The sequence below is a fragment of the Anser brachyrhynchus genome (genome assembly GCF_964034855.1).
Source record: "Anser brachyrhynchus genome assembly, chromosome: 6".
Classification (NCBI taxonomy): domain Eukaryota; kingdom Metazoa; phylum Chordata; class Aves; order Anseriformes; family Anatidae; genus Anser; species Anser brachyrhynchus.
This window is the reverse complement of record NC_137700.1, coordinates 13982964-14003075: the sequence shown is the minus strand read 5'-3', so window position 1 is coordinate 14003075 and position 20112 is coordinate 13982964. Positions and strand designations below refer to the sequence as shown.

At 47.3% G+C, this 20112-nt stretch overlaps 3 protein-coding genes across 4 annotated transcripts in view; 1 reads left to right on the top strand and 2 right to left on the bottom strand.

Moving 5' to 3' along the window:
• Positions 1-12940, bottom strand: part of CHAT (choline O-acetyltransferase) — a 35752-nt gene extending 22812 nt beyond the window's left edge. Inside the window, exons 1-6 of the mRNA XM_080597867.1 lie at positions 12801-12940; positions 10027-10171; positions 6829-7020; positions 4553-4671; positions 3080-3133; positions 129-309 (exon numbers count right to left, since the gene is read on the bottom strand). Coding sequence (XP_080453993.1) covers positions 129-309; positions 3080-3133; positions 4553-4671; positions 6829-7020; positions 10027-10089 — 609 coding nt within the window. The 5' untranslated portion in view covers positions 10090-10171; positions 12801-12940. The remainder of the gene's footprint in view (positions 1-128; positions 310-3079; positions 3134-4552; positions 4672-6828; positions 7021-10026; positions 10172-12800) is intronic.
• LRIT1 (leucine rich repeat, Ig-like and transmembrane domains 1) overlaps positions 1-20112 on the top strand; it is a 138755-nt gene that overhangs the window by 38043 nt on the left and 80600 nt on the right. The gene's annotated exons all lie outside the window — the stretch shown is intronic.
• SLC18A3 (solute carrier family 18 member A3) lies at positions 14027-16386 on the bottom strand. Its single transcript, XM_080597855.1, has one exon. It carries the CDS (start codon positions 16279-16281, stop codon positions 14683-14685), a length of 1599 nt encoding a protein of 532 aa, XP_080453981.1. The 5' UTR covers positions 16282-16386; the 3' UTR covers positions 14027-14682.

The following is a 20112-nucleotide window of genomic DNA, read 5'->3' as shown; positions in this document are numbered from 1 at the left end:
GGTAAGCAGCAAGCTCATACATAGCACGCTAATTGTGTTTCTGAACAGTGATTTGATTAGGCTCTTCTTGAGTAAATTTAAACAAACTAAGAAATATAGAAAGGTATAAAAAAAGAACACCCATTTACCTGATTGTTACAAGCAACAATGATGTGCTCTGGTTCTGGCATTACACTGCTTTTCTGGGCCACAAGGGTATCTTTGGTATGTCCTGGAAGACGATAGGAAGAAAAGAGTCCATAGTATTGCTTCATACAGAGAGGATGACCAGACAGCTGTCCACGAGCAAAATCAACAGGTAAAGCATGGCTGGAGAGAGAGAAGAAGAAAAACAAAGCCAGAGAAAAAGAGGGGAGAGAGGGGGGAGAGAGAGAGAGAGAGAAAGGAAAAGAAATCTAATCTGTCCTTTGTTCTGTTACAATTAGATCAGGTACAACACAAATTGAATAATAAAACGAGATTACGGTATAAGGGAAATAGATGAATTCCCATACCAAAGTTAAATACATCATTCCTGGCAGCCTCATGCATATTCATTAAGCAATTGCATTATCATCTAGTGGGAAAGGAAAAAATAGCAGGTCACGAGCAGCTTTGCGATGTGCTTGGGAAGCCTGCCTAGAAGGGACCCCGGAAACTTGCCCGGACGGAAGCCAGCAGCAGCAGGAGGGCTGGAAAAGATGTAGCACCTTGAAAAAAAATAGCAATGGAATTCAGTGCAAATGACAGCAGCCCTGTTCTGTGCCGAGTGGTTAGAGTGGCGTGTGAGAAGGCATCCTCTCTGGACCCAAGGGCCGTGCCTGATGAACAGGAATGGCTGGGGCAACGCAGAGGTCATTTCTGTTTTTCAGAGGGCCTTGCTTATGTGCAAATCCTTACTTAGATCTATGGGTAAGTAAGTACCGAAAACCCATTCCCTTTTAATTGGAAGGCATATGGAAACAATGCTTCCTAAAAGGCTTCTTTAGTGGCAAGAAAAAAAAGTTATCGCAATTATGATTATGGATTGTAAAATATCCCACTGACACTGCAGCAGGAAATAATGGTATTGTCACTCAGGAGAGGCTACAGAGACCACAAGAGGAGGGAGATCTTGTGCTGAAGAGGATTTCCCTCAGCAAAAAAGGACAAAGCTTCAAGCCTGCCAGAAAGGGACCAGGGCAAAGCAGCACACAAGGACGGTTACCGTCAAGCAGCTGGTACAGGGTAGCATTTTATGCTAGTTTAGCTTGTTTAACTGTCTCTTTAGGACTGCAGCAATTCTAAACCAGGGATATGCGCTTCAGTTCCTGGCTGTTGAAGTCTCTGTAGCGCTTATTTCCTTGTAGAGTTGCTTAACCTTTTTTTTGTTCCTCATCAGAAAATAGGATTATTAGTGTTCCCCTTCTCTCCTTTTGTATAATGCAGAAATTCTCTTGTATTTAACATGTTATTTAGCACACGAGTGTTAAAAAGTCTTAGAGAGCATCTATGATAATCAAAAATAGTGGATTAGCATGGTAGATTTAGATAAAACAATCTGTAATTGCAGCAGTTAGGAAAGGAATTATTAACTCTGACTGATGGGACCAAAAATTTTATACCAATTTAGGAGATGTCTAAGATCTTATGACTGTCTTACATTAGCAAGTTTGGCATGCTTTGAAATATTTATTCCTGGCAATTGTATGGAATAACTGCACAGTTAAAACTAAACACTTGGATTTGGGCTGGGATGTGCGCATCTGCATGTGGGATGGCCCAGGAGAAGCTAGCAGCACACTCGCTGGTGAAAGTCCTTAGCAGCAACAAGGAACCAAAGATGGTACAATTAGAGTGTCCTCATAATTATAAAGGAGGGCTGATAAGCAAACAGTAATCATAATACGACAGCGCTCTACTGAGGACTTAAATGATTATTGATCTAAGGCAAGCAAATCTGATCACAGGAGTCTTTGGCTCTAGAGTAGTAAGGCCAAAATAATAATTTAAATTATCCTTTGGTTGAGTAATGTGGTTTCTTATCTCATCTCAGATGCTGTTATATAAAGATGCAATGAACTACATTAGTATGCAACAGTACTTCATAGCACATCAGTGCTGGCCTATGGCGTATCTTGTACAAAGGCACTTCTTAAAAAAGTACTACTTCTATACTTTCTGAGTAGCTGTCAGATTTTGGAAGTGAAAAATCAAACATATCTTTCCCTTTTTTCCTGTTTTTTTTTTTTTTAATTTTTATTTTTTTAATCTGATTCATAAAAGATAGGGACTATGTTGTTTAAACATGGATTTTGCTTTCTGCATCCAAATAAGCATTGGTTACAGCATATCACATAGGCCTGTTGTACTTCCAGCCAGGAAAATGATCCCTTCTCCACTGTGGTGCGGTGTCTGCTGTGCTTGGCTTGCCACTATTTCTGTTCTTCAGGGAGCAGTGACTTCAGCAGTTAAGTTGGAACACACTGGGTGAGGCTAGGTGATGCTTTGTAAAATGCTGTTATGGGCTACCTCATGACTTAAAAAAGAATGGATTCCCGTCCTGAGTTTATATACAGAAAGTAACAATGGAATATGCAACCTGTTTGTTTTTATTACCCACTGAATCAGACTGTTCGTGGCAAGGCTTCCTTCTTCTGGTGGGATGCGTTATTTTTCTTTTGGTGAGGGTGCAGGGGGCTGATGTTCTACATGGAGGGTGCCGTACCTGGTGGGTACGGCACTCCAGCAGGTGGCTGGTACCCAGGTAGGGGTGCGGGCTGCATTCCTGCACTGCTGCTCTTTCGGTCTGGGGAGCATGGCCCTCCTGGCGTGCTCTCAGTAGCTCTGTTAGGAAGATTGTGTGTGTCCTTTGGGCTGCACTGCACAAGTGTAAGTGATGACTGCCAGGCATCAAAAAGCATCCTTCCCCAAGCCATTAGACTGCAGTAATAAAGCGGAAAGCACATAAAAAATTGCTGAAGCAGCCGTGCTGGAGCCCCAGCCCTTCCAAATGTTGGAGAGGTGGGACACAGCCTGACTTTGGGCATGTTAAAGCACCCTTGAATCAGAAGCCCTATAGAGCAGGGCTCCACAGCAACTCTCCTTCCAAGTTACTTACGTGTCTAGTAAAGTTTTATAGTCTTGCACGCCCGAAATAAGATTGGCAGCAAACCTGCAAGTAACAGACAGAAGTGACATCAGTCTTTTGTCATTCAGCAATGCTGGACTGTTTTCGAGAGAGAGGAGAGCCCGAATGATTGATAACACAGCAAACGGAGAGAAAGTCGTCTGGCTTGGCAAGAAGAGTCCCCTGCCTACACCCAAATCCTAAATTAATTCACGTCAAGAGAAATATGAAATCCTAGAGATGGGCCCTTCAAATGGTTAAACTGCTAGAGTAGGAAGCCTGAAAGCATTTATTCAGAGAATGGGAGCAGAGGCTGAATATTTAATAGAATCCTTACCATGGGTTTCAATATCAATACTCATAAGCTGTCCAATTTATTAGAGTGCTTCCTGTCCTAAGCAGATATTCTTTCTGCAGGGCTGCAGACAGGTGTACTATTTCCTGACACTGCCCATTCACATTGTGTCTGAATGGGAGGCTCTGAGAGAAATATTTCCATGTTAAAGCATGTGCATTAGCAAATGCAAAGCTGAGGTTTTTAGAAAGCTGTGTGCACAATAAATTCAGGCAGTAATGAATGGAAGCATTTATAGTTATGTTTAAAGTAAAGTAAAGAGATACATTGGCTGTCTATGCAAAATGTTAAAATAACATATCGGCTTTGAGGTTCTGGCTGGTTTATAATAGCATAAATTCATATGCAGTTAATTCTTCCAGTAATGAGCAGCTAGAGAGTGCTAAAAGCAAAGAGGAAAATTGCATTATATGAAAGTAGATTTGATCTGGTTTACTGTTTAAAAGGATAAAATGTTTTGGCAAAGGCTGAAAAATGGAATCCTGTTTTAGGGGTTTCTGGAGAGGTATATTCTGTGCCTGGCGACTCCTCTATCTTTCCACTTTTGAAATGACTGTAATTGCCCGTAACAGTTCAAAGGAGAAAGGTCAGTTCAGGAGCTGGGAAAGACGGGCCTGAAGGAAGCCGTGTTCCTGAGGAGGAATGATTTCTGAATTCTTGTTCTTAGATCCCCTGTGTTTCTGTGTTTCCTTTTGAGCACTTGGAAAGGACAATTTAATACCAATACGGCCTTTCCAGTTTGCAGGGTAAGTGTCATAATGATGGCATGTTACAGATTATTTTCCTTTAAAGAACATGTCAGAAATTAGTGTTTCTTTTTCCCATCAAAAAAAGGTTTATTTGAATTATACAGTGTAACACTTTGCATATATTCCTTTTTTTTTAAAAAAAAAAAAAGATAAATGCCATGACATTTTTTTTCATGCAATAAATGCAACAGTAATGACACTTATTTCTGAATCACTGTATGAGTAACTCCAGTTCTTCTGGGAAATCATTTAATAGTTACAGCCCTTATTTTTCAGTGAAAGTTGATTGTCTCTTTGCAAAAGCAGTGTATTTAAAATATCCTTTCATTCAGTGAAAGATGCAAACTTTTAGTACGTTACCTTAGCTGGTCATTTACATCCTTGAAATACTGACGAGCAAAAATAATTGCTGGGCTGGAATTGACTGGGAGAGGCAGCCGGTTGTTGAGGTACATGTCATCCAGCCAGTAGTTAAACACCTGAGGGAGGGAAGGGGACAAAACACGGTCTTAGAGCTAGGAGCGACACGCAGAACAGCAGTCAGGGTGGTGGGTGCTCGGTGCCCCCGGTGTCAGGCATGGGCTCTGATTAATGGAGCCGCTGAGCATTTTCAGTCTGGGCTCTGTGACCTCAGCTCAGCTGAAATCAGCCGCAATTCCATAATCCCATTTTCAATCAATGGCAATTTACAGCATGTTCCATTAAAAACCAAACAGGCCCTGTATTGTGGTGGTTTTGGTATTTTGTTGTTTGCTTCCCTCTACGAGAAAAAGATCTTGGAGTACAACATTCTAGCTGCTGACTCCTGCATAGTGACTGGGACATATTGAAGAGGCAGACAGAATTTTGCTTAGCAGTGGCTTTCCTCAAGGGGCTACAAATATTTGTCAACAATGCCAAGATGCTCTGTTGTTAGCCGTCAGATACCATCCTGAAAAAGGCAGAGTGAGAAAAGAATTTTCTGAGCCTAATGGCTTGGTCCTGGAGATACTGGCACGTGAATAGGGCCCCTGGAGAATTTCCTCTGTGTCCACTGACACAAATGCAAATTACCAGTGCTTGACCCAGACAGACAGACTATATTTCTAATCATTTTTATCAAAAACACAGAGGTATGGTAGTGGTATTCTTTATGTCTGAGCAGGGCTTAAAGAATTGTTGTTTGGAAAATGGAGGACTTCCTTAAACGATGAAATGATCTGTCTGAGTTTAGTGGGCATGTTTTGCATATAGTAACTATACACAACAATGAAATTATGCAAAAATAATTATGAATGCATGCATCAGTAGAAAAAGCTTTCCTCTGAGATACTTCATTGCTGTTAGAACAGATGCTTCCCCCACAGTCTCAGGAGTCTTCAGGAGAACAGACCAGAGCTGTACCCCGTCAAGTAAAATTCCCGGTAAAAAAAAAAAAAATTAAATTTATTTTAAGAATCAGGTTTTTGTTTTTAATAACCAGTATTTAAAGCTGAGATGTTTCAGAAAATGCTTGTATGTCCTTCCTCTGAAGGTTTCATGCTCTAAGTGGTTAAATGAAGAGTTTTCTCTTGGCATTAACAGGAATGCCATTTAAGAAATGGTTAAGTTAGCCACCAAAACCATGAAGTTCTATGATCTGAATAACAAAAGCAGATTGGGCATTATTTAGTGGAGCCCTCAGGCAACAAGTAGAAGAGAAACTAAGCAATGCCAGCACTGTAGCCTTTTTTTCTGACTATGGAAACAATTTGATAGAGTATTCTAGTGGATCACACAACTGACAAGTTAAGGAAAAATAACACTTCACTGACATCAGTAGCAAGCCTACAGGATGTCACTGAGTCTATGAAACCATTGAGTGGCTCTTTCCCTTGCTGGGGTGGAAGGACTTCAATAAAATCAGTGTTTCTAGTTTCCAGTTGCCATATTCTTACATGGTGAATGCAGGCAGGATGAGCTGTGACTTTGTGGAAGTTTGAAATCTATTTTATCTATAGCTTATTTAATTTTCCTGTCTTGGAAAGGAGAAACCTAGACTTTTTTAAAGGCTGAGGTCTCAGCATTGCCTGTGTGCTATATATATGTATGTGTGTGTATATTCTACCAAGAAGGTACTTTGGAGTAACTACATTAGTACACCATGACAATGAATGTCAAAGAGCAGTCTTATTTTAAACAGGAATTCCTATCTCAAAGTATTCCATTCCAGAATGATTTGACAAGAACAGAGCTTTGGCTAGATGGGTGTACAGTATACTTCTTATAGCCCTATCAGATTTCATTTTTAATTTGAATAAAAAATCTTATTGAGTCTAACTGTCATTGAAGAGAAAAGCTGAAATTACATCCCAAAAGGATGTCCTACAGTCCTACAGGTAGCACTTACATCTGGGTCCTGAAATGCATGAATTCCCTCATGTATCTCAACAAACCGTTGACCTGAAAATGTAATAATGACGTGGATTTTGACACTGTTTGCAAATTCTAGCCTAATATGTCTGAAATATTCGTTCCCTTTGGTAGAACCTGACGTGATTCCTGTTTTGCAGAGACCTGTTGAAAGAAAGCAGTGATCATATATAGAACATTGCAGATAGTTTGTAAAAGAGCATCTTCCAATACAGCAATTATTTTTCTAATCTGTATTTTCTTACCCAGTTTGTTGTCTTTTCCCTTCTTTCCTCGAGGATTTGCTGTAACGATTCCCCCAGGCCTCCTGCAATCCCAAACTGTTCCACAATGCCCTTGGTCTTTCTAAATTGCTCTTCTGGCACCAAGTGTTTCATGCACTGTAGGTACATGCGTAAGGTCTGTTGCAGTGGTGGAACCGGAAGTTTTGGCACAACCTAATCATAAAAAAAGATTAGTAAGCAACTCTGCTTGTTCCCAAAATGTCCTGTTTTGTTGTTGTTAGATAGGCAGGGTGGATGTTGATACGCAGTTGGGTTGGCCCCAGCTGGCACAAAACCACCACACAGTTGCTTGCTCACTTCCCCCAACAGGAGAAGTGAGAAGAAAAGGGGAAAAAAAAAAGTGAGGAGAAAGAGGGAAAAAAAAAAAGTGATGCGAAGGCAATCACTCACTACCTTCCACAAACAGACATGCCCAGCCAGTCTCCAAGCAATAGCTACCCAGCCCAAAACTGCTGAGCATGACATTATAAGGTATGGGATATCCCTTTGGTCAGCTGTCCTGGCAGTGTCCCTCCCAGCTCCTTGTGCACCTTGATGCTGTGCAAGTACTGCTCAGCAACAGCCAAAACAGTGGTGCGTTATCAGCAGTTTATCAGTCAGAAATCCAAAGCACAGTGCCCTATGGGCTGCTGTGGAAAAAAGTAACTCCATCCCAGGTAGACCTGGTACAGCAGCATTTTGTAGCAGTAGTAGTATTTGGTTTGTAGTAGTAGTATATGGACTGGACACTGATTTTGAGATCTGCAAGTGCAGGCCAATGTATATCAAAATGGCTCTGTGGGCTGAAACCAGTGCCTGCCTAGCCCAGCAGTTTCTGCTAGCAGTCAGTAACAGACGCTTTGGGAAATGGAGAGGAATCAGGGGAGGCCCAGCCTACTTATATAGGCTCTTGCACTACCCCACAAGCAGTGGGTTAGAACAAACTGGAGGCTTTGTTAGGACTGTTGCATTTAATAGCTGTGATAGTCCTGTTGCTGACGAATATATTGCATCCCTTTTTGAATCCACTTATTCTGTTTTAGCAGTTGAGATGACTGATCGCTGCAAATGTAATTGTGTGACTTCAGTGGAGTTTCGTTAGGTCATAAAGTGCCTGGATTTTAGGCCATAGTATGCAGCTGTACGAAATCCTGAAGTGGTGCTGCCTCTCCAGTAGCTCTATTTATAGGCCTTTGGCCAATGAAATTTTCAAATGGATATGACAAGAAACAGGTGGGAAAGAAAAAAAAGAATATTCCCCCCAAAAAAAGAGAATATTCCATAGTAAAAATTCTAGAAATCCTAGGACAAACAAACAAATTGGCATGACACAAGCATATATTCTGAACTAGACTTGGGAAAATCTTCAAATACATTCAAACATAATAAAATAATTCATTATGAGAAGGTACTTCATTAGTAAAGAATGTACTTAGCTTGTGATCAGTAAAACCCTGGGTTAATATTTGATAACATGATTGGTTATAAAATTGCAGAAATAGAAAATGTGCTGGTCTGCCTGTTTGTTAGCACTGACTACATACAAGAAGACCGTAATGAGAAACCTCAATAAATCTGAGTGTCACCCTGCCAAAACTCTGTTGTCGGTCAGCCTGAAACACTCCCGGAAAATGTGATAAAAAACATGTCTGTTAATACTTGCTTTATCCTTATCCTGTTTGCTAAAGGAAACCAATAGGATATGGGAAGAAAACATGTTCATGCTGTCCAGACAATTGACCTTCCTTTCTTTTTTTTTTTTTTTTTAATGTAAAATTAAGCAAGTGAAGTGTAATTAGTCATTTAAAAGCCAGAGGAATTATGGAGGCACTGGGAAAATCAGGCAATGAAGTAATCCATGAAGGACTGGGAAATTGCAAGAGGGTCTGATGCTCTAAGCACGGATCCTCATGGAGGTGGACGTGTCTCCCAGTTGAGAAAGAATAGTGAGTGTGGACCATAAACTTTTGGAGAGTCTGTTCCTTTTATTAGATTTTTGCCTGTCTCCTTAAACAGGTGAAGTTCAGCTTTTTTCACTTGCACTTGATGTAACAGACATTCATTTTCAGAAGGTTGTATGACCACAGCATGATTTCGTTCAGAAGAGATGCCTGGCAGTCACCTAGTCCCACCTGCTGCTCAGAGCAAGGCTAGCTGCAGACTCCTTTGCCAGTCCATGCAGGGAGGGAGCAGGATGGAGGAAGGGCTCCGAACAGACAGCAGGGAGTGGGTGTCCTCTGAGCTGAAATCCCCACACTGCCTTGTGACAGACACAGGAAAGTCAGTGCTGTGCTGCATTTCCCTATCTAGAAACTGAGGATGACAGATACTCATAAACAGTGTCATTGGATTACCCATTACTAACGGAGATGCAAATCCAGTTCAGCCTTTAATACTCCCTGGATCTCAGAAATAAAAGAATGGTAATTCTTCAGTTTCAAGCTGTATTTAGTCAGGACTCTGTTCTGTCACTGATTTTGTGGCTAGAAAAAATAAATGTGCCAAATTTCTTTTTGATACTCGAGTTTGCCCTGTCCTTTCTGGATAAGGTTATTGTACATTTTCATGAGTCTGCTTAAGGAAAAAAGCTTTAAACACAAAGGGATTTAAATGACTAATGATAGGCATAAACATCCGGCATCTTTTAAACCCACTTGCAAATGAATCATATGTGATAGTTTCATAGTTTTGTACTGTTAAGAAATAACTATATGCCATCTCTGCCCATGTAGTAATGCATATGTTTGTTATATTGCAATATTTCACTTGGGATGCTGGGAGGAGGACTGCATGTGGATATGGGAAGCACTAATATTAGTTCCTGAGTATAAACTGCTGCAGGTTAAGTAGTGTTCCCTGAAATAAAGAAAACAGCTCTAGAACAGAGCTTGGTTTACAATTATTAAATTAATTTACATTATTAATTATTAATTATTATTTTTATTATATATTATATATTTATATATTTATATTTATAATATTTATATATTATATATTTATATTTTTATTATATATTATATATTTATTATATTATTTTATACATTATTAATTATTAATTTACATTAATTAATTTACATTAATTTACAGCATTAGTCTTACTGACAGCTGTTAAAAGTAATCCATCTTGAACCTACTTTTTCTTTTTTTTTTCTTTTTCTTTTCCTGAAAACAGTCACTTACTGTCTCATCTTTACTGGACGAATCTTTCTCCTTCTTCTGCATGTTTTTTTCTAGGACAGGCATTCCTGCATTTCTTTTGATATTTTTTGTAGAGGACAAAAATTGAAGTCACTTGGGGGCACTTACAGAGCCTCACGCCTCAGTTCTGGAAATAGAAAAGATTTAAAGTCCAGTCAGTACCCATTATTTATAATCAAAACGTTCATGGGAAGTATTCCCTGCGCAAGCATACACAGAAGCTTCAGAATGCAAAACTGAAGAGAAATAGAAGTACAAGATTCAAAGCTAGCTGATCTGAGCCCTGTGGAGATTGCTCTGACAGTCTGTTTGTCCCATTTTGCTATAAATTTATTTCTCCAAAACTATCTGATGCGCATAAACAGTCCCTTCTCAGCGAGCATTATTTTCTCACTCTTATCTACTTTGCAATGCATTGTGTCATGGTCTGCACACTTTGTATTACTGTTAGACATTAGCTGGAGGAGAGAGGTGGCTGTTCTGTGAATATACTTGTGTCAGCACAAGTAGCCATGAGGTTGCAGTTAACTATCTACAGATCTTATATGTCCTCCCTTTACCATTTTATCTGAAAGCACTGCAGTCTTTAAATGTATTGATCCACTGACACAGTGAGGTGCTGTCACCTTCGTGTTAGGGACGTGGAAGCAGTAGAAAGGGGCTCGATGGAGATGTGCCTTTCCCTCTGCAGGCTGGAAGCTCACAGGGTGTGGGTGCTTCGGGGCATAGCTCCTGGGCTGCAGGAGGGCTGGGAAAAGTGGCATACGCTGTGTTTGAGACGCTCCGACCAGCAGCCTTTCCAAATAGCATCTACTTATCCAGGGAGATGGCTTATCCTGACACAAGTCGCAGAAGTCATCTGTGACAGAGCAAATACTTCTGCGCGTGTCTCTCTGGTATTGTGCTTATCTCAGTTTTCAGCTCTAAAGATGCCTCTTACTCATTTTCTGTACAAGAATAAGCTATACCAAGACATATTTCTTTTCACATAATAGTGCCCACACCAAGCCATTGTCCTTCAGTTACAGTGGTACGGTTAAAGCAGCAGTAGTTCTGTGTGTGCAGACAGGTCTTGACAGATCACAGGAGTTTCCTTTTAATTACTTCGTACTGTGGGTAAGCAAAATATAAAAGAAAGCATCTGTTGACTAAATAGAAAAAGTCATTTTCTTTCTGAAACCCTTGGGACTACAAATTAAGGGCACCTGAATTACTTCTACAGCAGCTTTTAAAAACATTTTGGATAAAATGTTCAGTGTGAAGTGAAATGAAGAGGTTTGGTTAGAGATGGGCAGGGAGGGCTTCGTGTTATTCCTCTCCTGAGGAACTGGCTTGGTGATTGCAGTCTTGTACAACTTGTACACTGTCACTGACACCCTGTGTTGATCCTGTCCTGCACTGCCAGTGGGGCCATGTGCCGTGAAGTAGGTTGTGTAAGGTTGAGAGATGTCCCTGGGGCACTGCAATGAGCCACACGGCAAACTCATGTTGATCTGTCATCTGCTCAGGATTTCAACCCAGGTGAGAGACGATTTCCCTTGCTGAAAGGCCACATTAACCCGCTGCACTGCTCCACTCCCTCTCGTGTGCTACATGAGTCTCATCACATAGCAGGGCACTCTACTCCTAGCAACACAGGTTCAAAGCTCTGCAAATAATGGACACGTCCTGCAGCTCTTGGAAGACGGTGGCTTGCTCACTTGTAGCTGTGCTGGCTTCAGCTCCCCCCCAGCGTTCAAATACCAAGCAGCCATTTTGTCTTCAGAGACCCTATTTTCCCCTAGAGGAAAACCTTGCTTTGCTGTTCTCCTCACTGGGACTTCTGTTCTTTCTTTGCTGATGTTGTTTGTCAAACTGCAGTAAATACCACACAAACTCCAGGTCCATACTGGAGTCCATGGGAAGTATTGCTATAACAGACTGACATATTTGTAAAATGAGTATGATAAAGAGTTTGGTGGTGATAGAGCAAACTGTACTTTCCTCTGTCGTGTGGATGAACTGAGGCTTTGTCTCTGGTTTGGCAGCTGCCGGCTTAGCATCACACCCAATCCGATATTTGCTTAATATTGAACAAGGAAAACTGACACGAGAGAAAATCCTGCAGAAATGCACGATAACTTCAAAGTTGCTCACTCAGATAGTTGTGAGGTGCAGTGTCAAAGTTATTAAGCAAAAGAAAAAAATAATCCTAGCTGTTTTTATTTACAGCTAGCTTAGCTGGCAGGCCAGGGTGAGCGGCTTAGCGGGACGGCTGCGAGTCACGGCAGGCTGGGGAGCCGGTGGCTTTCCCCGCAGCTCCCAGCAGCAGCTCAAATCCGCAACAAAAGGCACTGATCCCCCGGGTAGCTGACAGCAGACAGGCAGTGCTGTAAGCACTGTGCTTATATACACGGAGTTCTCCGTGCGGTCGGACCCGGAGGCAGCCTGCCGTACCTCGCACCGGGGCGTTACGCTCCCCCCTGTGCCGGTGCTTGCCCCGGCGGTGTCAGGGAGCCCCGCTCAAAGTTCCGGGGACCAACGCTCAAAGTTCAGGGGCGCACAGGCGGGGTCGGGCCCCGCGCAGCCCGCTGCTGCCGCCAGGAACCCCCGCGGCTCGCAGCCGCCACGGGAGCACGGGGAGCGCTCCCGGCACGGCAGCCCCGGGCACCGCCGGCCCTTCCCTCGCGGTGCCCCCGGGGAGGGCACCGAGCCCCCGCGGTCCCCCCGTCCCCCCGCCCGGCTCTGGCCGTCGGGGCCGCGCCGCCCGCCCCTACCTGCTGCTGCTGCTCGGGGCGCTCCGCGGCGGCTCCGGCCGGGGTACCGCCACCTCCTCGGCGGCCGGGTCCCCTCTGGGCGAGGGCGAGCGGAGCGCGGCGCGTCCCCGCCGCCGCCTGGCTCCTCCCCGCCCCCGGCACCGCCCGGCCCGGCCCGGCCCGGCCCTGCCCTGCCCACCCCTCCCGCTGCGCGCAACAGGCTCGCCGCCCGCCCCAAGCACCGCCGGGGGCAGCCGAGAAGCTCCCCGCAGGCGGCAGGGGGAGCTCCGGGGGCCCGCAGCTCCCCGCGGCACGGGCTGCCCACGGGGGGCATCGCCAGCGTCGGGCCCGGCCCAGGGCCGTGCGGCACCGCCCGGCTTGCAGCGCACCGCGAAGCGGGAGGCTGCGGATTAGGGGAACGGGGCTCGGCTCCGTTGCTCTCGGCCAGCCCCGCCGTGTCAAGGCGCCGCCGCGCTGTTCTCGGGAGCTCTGCGCCCCGGGAGCGGCGGCGCGGCCGCCCCGACGGGAGCTGCGGGGCTGCGCGTCCCGGGCGGCTCTGCGGCAGCTCCTCCGCCGCGCCCGGCTCCCCGGGGACGGCTGAAAGCCCTTCAGTAGTTGCCGCGGCTGTTCGTGTCCGTGCTTTGCTTCTCTCGACAATTAAGTCTTTTATTTCGTTTCCTAACGAGGTAGGAATTAAAATAAACGATTTTGGTTTATTTCGAGAGAAATTTGCAGAGCAAAACACGCGCCCAGGTTCCGTTGCGGATGGATCGAAGGCTTCCACTTTTGGCGACCGTTTGCCCAAGCCCTTCTCCCCGCTTTTCTTTGTTTTCTTTAACCTCCACCGGCTGCGCTGGGCGCGTTCAGTGCGATCGCGGCAGCGTTCAGCACCACGAAAAGCGTTTTGCGGTTCTGCATTGCTAGCTGCTGGCAGTGTGACCTGCGGAACGTTTGCAATTCATGATCGGGAAAACTAAAATTAAATTCGTGTGAGAGTACGAGTTGGGACCACGGGGCCGTTTTTAGGCGACGGCCAGCGTGTTGGCAGTGCAATGTTGTTTGCTCGGCCCCGTTAACGTATGTTTTAAAGAATGAACGAGAGCATTTCCTACGGGGCTTTCCTGCTGGGCAGTTTGGTACCCGATGCGATCGGTGTTAGGAGGAATTGTTACCGTAGGGGTTACACTGAGTAAAACCAAGCTCCCTCCCTCGAGCAGCCCACAACAACGAAACAAAGACAATCGATCCCCTTCAGTTCCATTTATTCAGGTTCTATTATTCTTGTAGTTCGGACTTCAACATAATACAGCATATTGCACTTACCGGAGAGCAGCACAAGAGAGAAAAAAAAAAGTACAATACTTCAGTTTATTCCCAAGGAAGAACAAGACATTGTGATAGTTGTTGCTCTTCTTAAATATATGAAACCAACTGAAAATCTAAGTATATGTACACCAGATTTATTAAGTCCCTGAATACACCATTTGAAATTTTACACAGACTTTTTTGCTTTTCTATTTTTTTTTTTTACAGATATACATTATGTCACACAGTTTCAGCTCGAGAAAACTTTGCACAATTATATCCCAGCTACGAGGCTGGTTTTTGTTTGTTGTTGTTGTTGTTATTTTGTTTGTTTGTTTTGGAAGGACCCCCCCTAGATTTAGGCCAATGATCACCCTGATAATTTTCTTCAGGATTGCCCCCCCAGACACACCTTGCCAGAATGCTGAAGGAAATACCGATTAAAATAAGTCTAGAAGAAGAAAGCCATTACATCATGACAAAGGTTAAACTGTATATATTGCACATCGGTACAGAAACAGAATGCAGTAATACTCTCATCCCCCTCCTTTCCCCTCTCCCACGCGTCCCTCCTTGTTCCCAGGTTGCGTGGGAGAACCTAACTGTACTCGTAATCTGACGAGTCCTCCTCAGACACCCCTGCCAGGTCTCTGTGGTAAGAGTCCGTGCCATTCTCCTCTGTCTCACCCACTGGCCGAAGGCTTTTGCCCACGCCTTTGCGCTCCTCCATTTTGATGGTGTCGTAGAGTCCCTTAGGTCCTTCTTCAAGGAGGATGTTCCTCTCCGAGTGAGAGGGTTTCATTTGGCAGACGTTTTTGAGGAAGAGGAGGACAGGGGCGTAGAGCACGTTGGCAAGCCCCATTCCCAGGTTGAGCTGCGCGAAGCCCATGGTGTGCACGATCTGGCCGGCCACGATGGGCCCCAGGGCGTACGCCACGGAGTAGGAGATGTCCGCAATGGCGTAGACGCTGCCGTAGACAGAGACGTGGCGCACGTCCACCAGGAAGGCCAAGGTGGGCAGCAGGGCCGTGTCCACCAGTGCGATGCCGAAGCAGATGCCGCAGAGGGGAACGATGACCTGCCCGAAATTCCTGCAGGCGGGCACCAGGCAAGAGCTGGCGCCGATGATGGCCATGCCCAGGGCCCCGTAAAACCACTGGAGGTGCGGGTACGCGGCGGCCAGCCGGACGGTGACGTAGACGCCCAGCACGTGGGGGAAGAAGGCGGGCAGCCAGGTGAGGCCCACCTCCCACTCGCTGGCCCCCATCGACTCCTTCATCCAGTTGGCGATGGTGGGCTCCAGGAAGGCCAGGGGGATGTTGCAGGTGGTCAGCGCGCCCGCCACCACGGCGATGTAGGGGTCGACCATGAGGCGGTGGATCGGGGTGCCCACGGGCATGTTGGCCCGCGCCCCGGCGCCGCAGGGCGGCTCGACGGCGAGCAGCAGCAGCCCGTCGAGCAGGCAGACGGCGGCCAGCACCAGGAAGGGCACCCGCTTGCCGGCGAACTGGTAGAGGACGCCGCCGAAGGGGGGCGCGGCCAGGCTGCCGAAGGAGATGCAGGCCAGCGCCGTGCCCAGGGCGCGGCTCCGCGCCGGCTCCTCCGAGTAGCGGTCGGCGATGAGCGCGATGCCGGCCGTGTCGGCGAAGGCCGAGCCCAGCCCCTGCAGGCTGCGCGCCGCGAACAGCGTCGCGTAGTTGGCCGCGAAGGCGAAGGTGAGCGTGGAGAGGAACATGACGGCCAGCCCGGCCAGCAGCGGCAACTCGTAGCCCACGCGGTCGATGAGGGTGCCGCTCAGCGGGTTCACCAGCAGCTGCAGCATGGCCTTGGAGGCGAACAGCACGCCGATCTGCACGTCCTCGTTGCCCCCCGTGGCCGGCGGGTACCGGGCGGGCAGCAGGCTCCGGTTGCCGCCGCCGCCGCCGCTCTCGTTGGCCCCCGCGGGCGCGGCCGGGCCGGCGGCGCCCCCTCCGCCGCGCATGGCCGCGATGTAGTCGGGGACGATGGGCACGATGACCATGTAGAGCATGTTGTCCAACAGCAGCGCCACGCACACCACCAGCAGCAGCAGCCGCCGCTGCCGCCGCGCCTCCCCCATGGCCGTGCCCAGCCGCCGCCGCCGCTCGCCCACCGCCTCCGAGAGCCGCGCCACGGCGGCCCGCGCCCGCCCCGCCGCCCCCGCCTCTGCCTCCGCCATCGCCGGCAGCGCCGCCCCGCCGCCGCCGCCCGCAGGGGGCACGGCGGGGGGGGCCCTGCCGCCTCCTCCTCCTCCTCTTCTTCTTCCTCCTCCTCCTCCTCTTCTTCTTCCTCCGCCGCCGCCCGCCGCCGCCGCCGCCGCCGCTCACCTCCCCGCGGCCGCCGCTAGCCCGCGCCGCCGCCGCCGCCGCTGCGAGGCGGCTCGGCGGGGCCGTCCCTCCATCACCACACTAATAAGCGCCGCGCACCGAAACCCCACCCGCGCCCCCCCGCCCGCCCGCCGCGCCCCGCCCCGCCGTGCGGCGCCCAGCGGCCGCGGGAAGGGGGCTGCGGGGCCGGCCGGCACGGGGGGGGCCTGCCCGCCCGCCCCCAGGGGTGCTCTCGCCGCCCCGACGGCGCGGCAGCACGGAGCCTCCGCGGGTCGGCGGCCGCCCGTCGACGGCTCGGCCCCTCCGACACCGTCCCGGGTCCCCGCGGCGCGGCAGGGGGCAGAGACCGAGGCCGTGCCCGTCCCGCGTAGCGCCCAGGCAGGCAGGCGGGCGGACAGACAGCCGAGACGAGCCGCCGGCCGCCGGGCCGTTACCGGCTCCCCGAGCTGTGCCCGGCCGGGGCCGCGGCTGGAAGCCCCGCGGGGCGGGCGGCATCGCTCAGCGCAGCGGCTTCGGTGTTGCTTCGTGGCTTCTCCACGAAGCAGAGGGGAAATTTCGTTACTCCCGTAACCGAAACGTTACACGTGGGCTGATCCAAGGGGGCTATCTGCCGAAGACTCTGTGAAATAACTGGATCTCCCAGCCCAGCGGTTCCTGGGTGGATGTGGAGTTCGGGCGCCTTCATTTGCTTGCGTAGCTGGGCTTCCGCAGCTGAAAGGGAGGTGATTTATCTGTCAGTTGCAGAGTCTTGCTCTGTTGCAAGAGAACTGTCTAGATGACCAGCAAGACTTTAAGACAGATCTCTGCATGGAGCGGCATACAGAATTGTGCTTACATATGAGTGGAGGCTTAAAGTACACTTCATAGTACCCCAGGACATCCACATTGTCGTTGCTATTGTTATTTCGTATTTGTTTATTGCCCGATGTAAAACTACAGAAATACACCACTGACAATAGGGACAGAGCTCTTGAGCTGGGACTCTGAAGGAGCCAGTATCCTAACGCTCCAAAAGTCTGCTTCAGAGTGTAGGAGCAGAGAGAACAGAAGAGTCTGACTGGAAGGGTGCTGAGCTGAAGGCCAGGGCTGCTGCGCTTGGCTGCATGGTTTAGGCTACTTGTCACCCTTGAAATTGATCTAGATGCGCAAAAACGTACCCAAATGCCCCAAAGCCCATCTTCCTCGGGTCTTTGAACAGAGCCTGGGGAGCAGCCCGAGAACATGTTTCTGCAGGGCACTGGCAGAGCAGCTCCTGGGATGACATGGAAACTCCTGACGGTTGTACCTCCTGTTTGGGATGGATGTCACGTTTGCAGTAAGTGGTAATGGGCTGGGGGCAGATCTGACTTTGGATCGTTGCTGTGCTGCAGTCAGGAGTATTGGAATCTTGGCTTTTGCTTGATGAGGCACTTTATTTGATTAAAGTTTCCCTTTTAATCAGAGATATGGCTATTTCCCGTCTCTAAAATGGAATCTGGCTCTGGGGGTCATGTCTGGATAATAAAGGGACTGTTTCTCTTGTCTCAGGGGAACTGATATCGAATTTATTACCATCAAGGGAAAGCAGAATTATACTTGTAAAATGTTGCATAATAAATTTAGCCTTCTTAGTAAATCAAATCAGTGGATACCCTTATCTACAAGAGATGCGTCATCACTACGTGAGGTTCTTTGACTAGATGGAACTAATGGGGAGGAAATGTACCTTCAAAGGTGGTCAGAGTTGATGGACTCACAGTAGATTAAAAAAAAGCAACAACAAAAAAAACTTCACCCTGGTGTTTGGCTTAAAAACTTATAATTATATTTGGGATGGGACTGCAGGGTGAAATGAGATGACTTTAAAAATTTTGTTCTTTTATCCCAAAGCATAGAAGATGTAATGCTTATTTGATTTGAGTGGAGGAACGTGAAGGAGGTGATGTAATTCATTCGTCCTCTGGTGCATAACAAGCAGTTTTGGAAAGCCACTTTTAATGTCAAGGAGAAGGAGAAGGTTTTAGGTTTGTAGAAAGACCAGAGCTGACTGCACCAGGACTTCTTACTTTGTTCTAGACACTGTAGATGAAGGAATATGCAGGTCACGATAACTGCTTTGCCATGTACAGGAATTTATTCTTGAGTCCCAAAAGGCCCAGAACCCAGGAAGGGAAATTATGTTTAGGATCTTCATGGTTTCAGAAACAACAGAAAATATATACCACATGTATAAGCATATAAACCTACAAGTCTGATGATGATATCAGAGTTGAACATGCAGGGAGAGGGGGATTTAGAACGACCAACTGGTCCCACTTCTAACACTCAGTTTAGCTTTAGAAGACAGATCTACCTATGTTGGGAACTTCGGAAAATGAGAAAGTTTTTTCTCCAAAAATCAAAATAAATGAGTACCGAAAGAGAAAAAATGGCTATATACAGTCTGTGCCTGCTTGTCCTGCTACCTATGGAATTGATAGTCCTTGCACTTTGGAATGACAGTTGTTTTTGATGCAGTAACAGGATGATTTTACAGAGAGAGAGAAGCAACAACTGCTATGATGCAGCCTGCTGTCAGCAATGGGCTTAAGTTAATTGGGTGTCCTTAAAAGTCTTCCTTCCACAGGAGAACAACTTTCTGATAGGAGGAGTCCAAACACAATGACTCAGAGAGTTAGAGTTCCTCATATCTGCAAAATATTAATTTTCTTAATAGCCCAAGTACTTAATGTTTGCAACAGAGAGCTTGTCCTCTTAAGGGTATGGTGATAGTTTTTAGCACTTAGTGCTAAACTAATTATGTGTCTCTCTCCTACATCATTTCCGATTAAAAGACCTGCTTATCTGATCTTGTTCAGAGTAGAAGCTCACCTACTTTGACAAGTATGTTAAAATCTTTAGAAGTGTGATAAGGGAAAAGGAAGAAGATAGAAGGTAAAGTCCATTTACAGGAGCTTCGTTTCAGATGTATTTCTGTGCATGAAATAGTGGGGCTGTCCAACAGAAACCAATAAATTATCGCATGAGTGGAATTATTGAGAAAACATCAGTCATTTTGCCTTGGCCACTAGGCAAAAGCCCTGTATTGCTGTGTGCCAGTGGTAGCTGAGCTTCCTGCCCTTCCTGCTAGGCACCGCAGTCTGCTTTCCATAGGCAGACAGGCACATGGGTGAGGCTAAAGGCACAGAAAAACACACACAGGAGCTTTGGAGAGCAGAGGAGAGAGGGGGTCCTGGCAGGGGCTGGCAAATCCCATGGCTGGTGGTGCCCGTGGGGTGGCACTGAGGGGGCAGGCAGGGCTTGGTGCCCGCTGGGCAGCTCTGGTCAGCAGTGCGGGGGGCACGAGCCTCAGCCCCATCAGCTGATGGGCTTTTGGTGTAAGCCCCCAGGGACAACCTGTCCATGGTAATGCATTCCTGAAGTCAAAACTTCATGCGTGGGACAGATGTGATGAGGGATGGGGGCTGTATGTGAAAGTGTGCCCATCCATTTCTGTGAAAGCTGTGTTTAATAAAGCAAAACCTCTTTTTAAAAATGGTTGTCCTAACGCTTTTTTCAAGGAATGGTGAACGATCTGTTTTGTTTTTACACTGCACCCATACTTCATGCTGCTTCACTCTTTGGCAGTAATGCTTAGAGAGAGGCAGAAAAATAGATGAGAAGGAGAAGATAGAAAGTAATTCAAGGGTTTATGCCTAGGCTTA